At 48.8% G+C, this 9046-nt stretch overlaps 1 protein-coding gene across 1 annotated transcript in view; it reads right to left on the reverse strand.

Annotated features, from left to right (window-relative positions):
- The window catches only part of TERT (telomerase reverse transcriptase), a 33804-nt gene extending 32373 nt beyond the window's left edge, over positions 1–1431 (reverse strand). The window contains exon 1 of the mRNA XM_075022750.1: positions 826–1431. Coding sequence (XP_074878851.1) covers positions 826–1053 — 228 coding nt within the window. The 5' untranslated portion in view covers positions 1054–1431. The remainder of the gene's footprint in view (positions 1–825) is intronic.
- Between the last annotated feature and the right edge of the window lie 7615 nt (positions 1432–9046).

Raw genomic sequence — 9046 nt, forward strand, 5'->3', positions numbered from 1 at the left:
GACTCGGTTCACAATTCTAAAACCCGCTCAACAAGCTTGCAAAGTTCGTTTCCTACCGTAGCACCGTTTCGCTCACGCGCTTCGCGGCTCCAAGAGAAAAAGCCATCTTTTCCCCTCTGAAAAGTTTCTTCTGCTTAAACGCCGACCTGCAAGCGGTACTCCCCCCCTCTTCCCTACCCTCTCAAGAGTGGAAATGAAAAAAAATGCCACTTCCCCAGCTGCTCCCCGGGCCACATTTGAGTTTGTTCGCTCCCACCCCACAATGCAAGTCAGGGAGCCCCCCAGGCCGGCAGGCTTTTTGCCCTGGCTAACCCCCCACCCGCTGAGCGCCAGCGCTTTGCTCGCCCACCCCCCCAGCCAGAAGAGGAGGAGGAGGAGGAGGGGGGGAACGATCCCCCCGCCGCTCCCCGCTGCCTAAGGCCGACAGCCGAGGCGGCTGGAAGGGGGCAGGCGAGGCCAGGCGAGGGGGAGGCCGGGCCGGCAGCAGCCACGAGGGGCGACGCTCCGCCGCCCCCGCGCAGCCATGGAGGACGCAGGAAGGGCCCTACCACCCAGCCAAGGCGGGCGGCAGCGCCCAGCGCCGCCTCCGCGGCCCCCCTCAGGGTCGGCAGCGGCCCTCACCGCTCTCCCCAGCCGCCCGGGGAAGCCCCGCGCCGCCGGCATGGAGATGATGGGGATGGGGGTTGTCCGTCTTCTCGCCCGGTGTCTCCCCAACCACCAACCAACCCCGGTAGGGGCTCGGTCCTCGGCGAGGGCTGCGCTGGTGCGGCCGCCCCGGGAGCGACGCAGGTGCGAGCGGGCTACCGCTCGGTCCCTGCCTCCTACCTGCTGGAAGGTGAAGGGCCGGGGGATGGCGCGGGCCCCGCGGGGGACGCAGACCACGCACTGCCCCACGAAGGTCCGGTAGCAGGGGGCGTCGTCGCCCCGCAGCACCTCGGTCTCCCCGGTGCCGCTTTCCCGCAGCCGCCGGATGAAGGTCTCCAACGGGGCGGCCTCGGCGTAGCAGCCGCGCAGGGCGGCCAGCACCGCCGCGAAGGGCTCCGCGCCCGCCATGTTGTGGAGAGACGGAGCACGCCGCCACCTGAGGCGGCCCCGCGCTCCCCTCCCCTCCCGCCTTCCCTCCCGCACCGCTACGCTCCCCTACCACCGACGGCGGGCGGGCGGAAACTGCATCAATTTTTTAAAAAAAAAAATAAATAAAAAACTGAGGAAAACACCCTCGCAAAATTGCCCCTGCGGCCGCCCCCGGGCCCCAATGTGGCCTCTGAGGGGCGGCGGTCGAGGCGGGGCGGGGCGGGGCGGGAGGCCGCTGTCCAGCTCCGGCGTTCCTTCCCTCCTCCGGCGCCGTCTGCTGCGGCAGCCCGGCCCGGCCCGGCCCGGAGGGGCGAAGGAAGGGCTGGAGGGGGAGTCTGTGAGGCAAACTTGCTTGGGTTTTTGTCTTGGGACAGCTTCGCAGCGACTTTTCGGTGGGTGATTTCGTGCTGTGCGTTTTCGGGGTGCTTGGGATGGGGCGGAACTGCGGTCAAAGAAAGGTGTTGGAAGGAGTTTGTAACTGTTTGTGAAGGTGGGTTTCCTCTGGAAGATTCCCTTCCGTGGAACCCCTTGTAGGGTCAGCACTCCCTCGAGGATCTATCAGAAACAAGAGCGACTGTAGAAGAGGTCGCGGTGGAGATGAACAGCGTAAACTCTAAAAATAACAAATGGGCAGCTCCAGGGTTTCTCGTCAAACTCATGAACGAAGAAGCCGAATCACTTACGGTGGAGTGTAACCTCCTACTCAAAACCTTTCTCGGTGTCTGAAGACTTCCTGGTAGCAAACTTGATGCCAGACTGTAAAAGGGATTGCAGTGGAGTTCTGGGGAACTGTAGCTCTCTAAGCCTGATGTTTGTTCCAGGTAAATTAGTAGAAATAACAGAAGATAGGATTAGTAGGTGCTGGGAGAAATACAAGTTGCTTAGTCAACATTGTTCCTGTAGAAGGGAGTCCTGCCTCAGAACACTCTTTGAGTTCTATGAAGGGTTGGGAAGACATGAAAATTATGGTGATCTGGATGATACATTCTACTTGAGTTTCCAAAAACCTTTGCAAAGAAATGTTATCAATTAAAAAAAAATAAATAAAACGGAAGGTGCTGGTCCAGAGATGTTATTGTTAAAAGATAAGAGGTAGAGGTAGGGATAAATGGTCAGTTCTTTCAACTGAGGAAGATCCCCACCAGACTCCACAGCCTTTCTGGGCAACCTGCTCCAGTGTTTTATCACCCTCAGAGTAAAAAGGTTTTTTCCTGTTTAAGTGGAATTTCCTGTATTTTAATTTGTACCCACTGCCTCTTGTCCTGTCACTGAATACCAGTGAGAAGAATTTGGATCTATCTTGTTTACATCAGCTATTTATACACTTTGATACGATCCCCACTGAGCCTTTCCTTCTTAGGGCTAAACGATCACAGCTGCCTCAGCAGCTCCTCATCTGTCAGACGCTCCAGCTGCTTAATCAACTTAGTGGCCCTTAGTGGCAAGTTCGCTGGGCCCACCATCGTGTATCAATGTCATTTTTGTGCTGGGAACCCAGATCTGGACGAATAATGAAGTCACAGTTCTCCTCAACAAAATTTATCCTTCAGGGCAGACTTAATCTTATCCACATCCTGCTTTACAACCAGTTTCTGTGAAAGGGAGTTACCCTGAGAATGGATGATGGTAGTGCAGTGATAAAAATAAATCGGCATTTTTACAGTCCAACAGTGAGGTAAAAGGAAATAAGATGTTATGTTTAGGTCTAGCTTCAGAAATTACTATTTAAAGATGAAAGCTTACTGCAAATGTGTCTCTCTTTTTAAAGTTCCTTTTGAAAAGGCTGAAAGGAAACTGTTATGAGAAGTGTCACCAGAAGAAGAAAAAAAGTAAGGTGTCTTTCAAAAACCTGAAGCTGTGTTCAAACAGAAAAGTAAAAACCTAATAAAACAATATCAGAATATTTTGACGAATAACTTTCCAAAGCTGAAAGAAATATCAAACATCAGAAGTGGGGCAGCTTGCCAGGAAGTCCATAATGTAAAAGTGGGAAAAATGTCTTGACGCTGTGCAAGCACTGCTTAGCAATAGCCAAAACGTTGGTGTGTTGTCAACACCGTTAGTCACAGATCCAAAGCACAGCACCATACAGGCTACTGTGAAGAAAGGTAACTCCCTCCCAGCCAGACCCAGTACAGTTTGCCAGAGTAAGACCCCTTAATGATCCATCACATCCATCAGTCTGAGTCATCACTGACTAGGGGATCTTCAGCCAATGTGGCCGATCTTGGTCCCAGTCTCACCCTGAGGCTGCTGCTTGAGCTAGATCCGTACAGTCATATGCTGTCGATCAAGGACATCCCTCCAGTTTAACCAGCTACTCAGCGGAATCCCTTTTTAGGGCACCCATCACCTGTCACAGATCTTATTTGCTGTGGAATGAAGCCTGTTGTGAGGGACTTGCTTCTCTGCTGGGCTGCATCTGCAGCCTTGGTTTTCTTTACAGTGGTCTTGGTAACTGGAGGTGCCATTTGTTTCTCTGGCTGGCTTCCCAAGTTACAGAGCTCATCTTGCAGCGAGGCCTGTGATGTGGGGCAACAAGCCCTTTTTAGCACTGTTATTATTACAGTTACCAGGCTTACATGGGTCTGGTTCTTCCCATGCATCTCCATCCCAATCCTCTGGATCGGGACTCTCCCTGAGAGTTGCAGTGGTCCCTTCTTCACCTTTTAACTGCTTTTTGCGGGCCACTGTGTGTCTCGCACTGTGCGTGATGGTCCCTGAACGGCATGTCTCTGTTCTCACACCAGCCCCAGCCTTTCTGTTTGATTCAGCTTCTCCCTACTTGCCTGTTGCTCCTTAAAGCAAATGTTTAGCCTTTCCTTCTCCTCCTACATTTGCCTCCTCAGAGTCATGGTCTTCATTGCATCAGACACACCCCGTGCCAGTCAAACTTTGAACTTTTCAATTCTGTTTAATCCATGTTCAGTGCTGCTTTTCACCTCTCAGTCCCAATATTTCCTCCAGAAACTCTTTGATCCTTTTCTCAGCCTCTTGGCTGACAGCCAGCCATGCCCAGGTGCGTCATACTTTGCTCTTCCTCACGTTTCACACTGCCTTTCCGTATTAGAGAGTTTGACGGGAAACTAATTCTCTGTGTGTGCTCGTTTTGGCTGGGATACAGTTAAATTTCTTCATAGTAGCTGGTATGGGGCTATGTTTTGGATTTTTGCTGAAAATAGTATTGATAACACAGGGATGTTTTGGTTACTGCTGAGCAGGGCTTACCCAGAGCCAAGGTCTTCCGTGCTCCTTATACTGCCCTGCCAGCAAGGAGGCTGGGGGGGGGAAACACACAAAAAAGCTGGGAGGGGACACAGCTGGGACAGCTGACCCCAGCTGACCAAAGGGATATTCCAGACCATATGGTACCGTGCTCAGCAATAAAACTGGGGGGGATGTTGGCAGGGGGGGGCGCTGCTCGGGGACTGGCTGGGCATCAGTTTGTTGGTGGTGAGCAGTAGTCTTCATTTGCATCACTTGTCTTTCTTGGGTTTTATTTTCCTCTCTCTTTGTAAGTAAATTTTTTCCTTACAATTTTATTTTTTAAATTATTATTTCTTTTTGACTATTAAACTGTTTTTATCTCAACCCATGAGTTTCTTTCTCACTTTTACCCTTTTGATTCTCCCTCCATCCCACCGGGGAGGGGGACTGAGTGAGCAGCTGTGTGGTGCTTAGTTGCTGGCCGGGATTAAACCACGACACCGTGGGTTCAGTCCCTGCTGAATTACTACTTTCTGCAAGCTCATGCTGTGTTGCTATGCCGCTGTTCAGGCAGATGAGCCTTGTAAGTTTTGAGACCTCTACATGAACTCATTCCCTCTGGCGCAGATCTTTTCATAGCCCAGGTGTGGTCTGTCCAGTTGCTTTCAGGCTTTGACTGCTGCTTTAGTGCTGAGGATGCCTGCATCATCCACCAGTCTGCATCTAGATTTACTATGCTTAAGTGCAGCATCTGTGACCTTGTTACATGGGAAAGGTAGAGCAGAAAACATGCATACAGTTGGCTCCCTAAGATTTTTATTTACTCCATCCTTTACACCTCGGTGGGTTATTTTTTTACTATGTGATTGCAGAGTCTGCAGTAGCAAAATGTTAATCAAAAAGCAGTGCTCTTCAGGTACTGAAGGGGTGGGGAACCTGCTGGCAGTGAAGAGGTGGTGTTGATCAGACTTAGTGTCCTTACCCGGGGTTAATGCTGGAGCGTTCTCTCCCTGTTGTAACTCCTTTCCTGTTCTTGTAGGGGGCTCTGACCATTTTTATGCCTTGTAATCCTCTGCGTTTTCACCATGTATGGGAGGTTTTTCAAATGGGTTGTTTCATTTTTGTGTAGAGAACCTAGTTCTACCTGTCCCCTTGGATGGCATTCCCCAGTGACCATTAATTGACCATTTGTAGTTCATGTATCTATCCTTGGGTGGTGGGAATTCTGCTCTCAGTCCTGTGCTTGTAACCCCAGAGGGGGCCTGCTATGTAAGAAACAGTAAGTGTAACTCAACTTTCATATCCTAACCCTTTACACTTAAATCCAAGCTCACAAACCCACAGCATGGTGTTACCATATAAGAAAAGGCATGTCTCACTACACATGGGTATTTGAGGAAAGGAGAAAGAAAACCAGCATTTCCCTGCAGAGGCTGCTTGGTACCTGCCACCTACCAGGAGCACCAGCAAAAAAACGGACTTCGCAGGGTTGTATTTGTATTGTGTGGAGTAAATGCTGTACGAGTGCTCCAAGTCTACTTAGCTCACGTTTGTGACTCATTGTGCCAAAAGGCAGAAGCGTAGGCTGCTTGACAGCCCAGTGTAAAGCAAGTCCTGCCCTTGTGGCAGCGGGATGAGAGTCCACGTGCGCTAAATCTTAGTAGTGTCCAGAAATGGTCCAGTGGAAAAAAAGCTTTGCATGCTGAAGAATCTAATTCTGCTCCTATAAAGAAAGCACTTTTCTTAGCATTCACTCTTGGCCTTGGCAAACCTAGGTGTTAACTATCTCACTTCAAAGATGGTCCAGTCTGATAAGAAATTTTCAGCTTGACCCTAAAAAGAGTTGGTAGTTGGCAACCTCATTAGAGAAGGGAGTAGCCTTTCACTTCTCTGCTGAGTCCTTCAGAGCTCTGCCCCAGTAATGTGAAGCCAGGATACAGTCCCAAGAAAGAACTATGGAACTATATTTAACAAGGGAAAAAGATGCTGGGGAAGAGTAATCTGAAAGAATTAAAATATATGATCCTGCTGGTAGCTGAATGTAAGAACAGTTCCTTCAGCTGGTCAAGTCTTCAGCAGAATGAATACCTGGTTTGTGTATGAACTAAATTAGCCTTTGTCACTGGGAGACTTTCAAAGACTGCTTCCTTTAGGAATGCAGAGGTCAGCAGAAAAAAGCAGCTTTTTTAAAAAGATTGTTGCAGACTGAGAATGGCTGTAGCTGATCAGAAGGAGAAGACCCCAATCCTTTCTCAATTCCTGGGATAGAAAACCAGAAAGTTTAAGGGACTTGTTTGGCACTCCAGCTAGAGGTTATTTATAAGCAATCATTTAAAAACACATCCTAACCAAAGAACACTTTCTTCTTTTCCTCTCTCCTGACCCCAAAAGGGGTGAATGTGTTTCTGTTCCCTTTTTGTAAGCTACTTCTTGAAATTCTAATTCTGTGAAATTACAGGTTGAAGAAAGCAGTAGTGAAGGACATGGATGCTTGCAGAGCCTTGTATCTTCAAGTCTGCTTTTTGAATGGCTGTTCAGCGAAGGGTTTTGGTAATAAGAAAACAGATCCGTAATGTACTGCTGATCCTTGCACTTTTGGCATGGCTAAAGAGGATCAGAGGTAGCCTGTATGAGGCTGCAGAGAATGCTTACTGTGTTCCAAGCATAATGGAGTCAAGGTCTGTGACGGGAATTTTTTCGGATTGCCTGGTCCTCTGACACTAATCTGAGATCCCCAAGTTTAGGAAACCAGAGTTGGCTTGAAACAACACAAATTCCGGGTTCAAGGTGGTTTTTTTTTCTCTCTCCTATGTATCTTTGTAAGTTCTGGGATGGCAGAGAGGGTGAGGCTAACCAGTTCTTAAGCAAGTTGATGAAGGGTTTGTTGGTTTTACCAAATAAAACACTGCTTATTCCTTTCTGTTCTCTTTGTCAGCACTAGGCAAATGAAACACCTGCTTACGATGGAGACTAAACAGCAGATGCCGCAAGAGCTGAGAATTTCAGTACAGGAAATGTAAATTGCTAAGTCCAGTTGGAAAAGTAGAGGCTATGCTCCAGTAGATCCTTGTGGAAGTCAGTCAAACTCGTTATCTATGATGATTCTTTGAGCTGAAGCTTGCAAGTGATGCAGATGGGAGACTGCAGGGCAGCGAGGAGGCAGAGCGTGCTGGATAGCCGCTGCTGGCTGGCCACCAGCCAGGCACGGAGCATTGCGCAGCACTAAGCTGGAGCTGTGCCAGGCCTGGTGTTCTGAACGGAGCACGAGCGTAGCTGCGATTCCCACGTACACGCTCAAAGGCTCCAGCTTCAGTGGCCAGGTGGTTTAGCTGGACCAGAGCATGCAGATGAACCACAGCAGTGAAACATCTACCTGGCTTTAGGCTGCTCGACGCAATTAATGCCTAATAAGAACGTTCAGAGTGTGCTCTTTGAAGTCCAAAATAAGACAGCCCATGAGTCTTTGCAGGCGTACAAGACTAGGGGGACAAATCATCATAAAGGGAACCATGAAAGAGCTCTGTCTTAATAAGGACTATGGAGCTGCGGATGACTAAGGAGAACACTGGGGTGGAGAAACTGAGAGGCTGGTACATGCTATACCCAAAACAGCTTGCGAGAAGTTTGATGGGTACCATATGGCAAGGACTAAAAGGACAGAGTATTGCTAAACAGAAAGCTGGGGGGATAAGGGCAGAAGCTACCCTATTCTTTTAACCAAACATAGGCAGATGTGAGCCAGAATTCCCCAGTGTTAGTGTGTTTGTCTTTTGAATCTGAAGTATTGTGCTCCTTTTGATGTGGGTGTACTCATCAGGGTGAGTGGGAGTAGGATAAAAAAAAGACAATACAGGATTTTTGGGGACCCAATATTAAAAGGAGCAGTAAGAAATAGAATTGCGTAAAGCAGCTGAAGCAAACTGACTAGCTCCAGATATCCTTAAGAAGGTGCAGTGGTATTTAACACAGATGGATGAAAACACGGCAGACACCAGTTCCCTCTGTACTAAGAGGAAGTTCTTAAATGTGTCTGTAACCACTGGAAAAGAGCATCGATCCTCACAGATACAGGACCAAACCTCTCCTAGCGCAAGAGGGGAAGCAGTCAGAGACTGTCATTGGGCATCTGGGAAAGCTGGGCTCTTCCTGGCTTTATTTCTTAACTCCTAGAGCTAGATTTATTCACTCGGAGGGTTTTACACAGGACTATCGGGAAGCCCGATTAGCCTGGAAGGAGGGGAAGATGCTGTGCTGGCACTGGATAGCCTCCTGAGGTCCCTTCCCATCTGCATTGTTTTAGATCTTACAATACTGAAAAGCTGTAAGCTGTAATGTAAAGAGGACCAGCAGTACTAATACGTGATCATGCTTTACTTCTTCAACATGAGACTTATCTTCTGATGGAAAAACATGGTGTTTGCAGACAAACTACAGAATTATCTGTCTTAATGCTTCTGGCACCAAGCTGTAGATGCTGTAGCTGACAATTACTGGAGTGTAATGCTGTATTAAAAGGGAACATATACTGGTGCTGTGTATCAGCAACAGATACAGCACCCGCTCTAGCAATGGAAGCAGAGATCAGACTTCTTAAGCTCTGCTGGTAACAGAAAAACTGTGCTGCTGCCCATTTTGTAATTCAGTTAGCCCTGTGGCTCCAGGGAAAAAAGCCGTAAGGGCAGAAGGTCACCTCTTGGAGAACAGAGTCAGCAGCAGGTGAAGATGAGCAGGAAATTGCATGGAATGGAAGAACTGTGTGGGCATA

This window comes from Buteo buteo, chromosome 3 (assembly GCF_964188355.1).
Source record: "Buteo buteo chromosome 3, bButBut1.hap1.1, whole genome shotgun sequence".
NCBI classification, from domain to species: domain Eukaryota; kingdom Metazoa; phylum Chordata; class Aves; order Accipitriformes; family Accipitridae; genus Buteo; species Buteo buteo.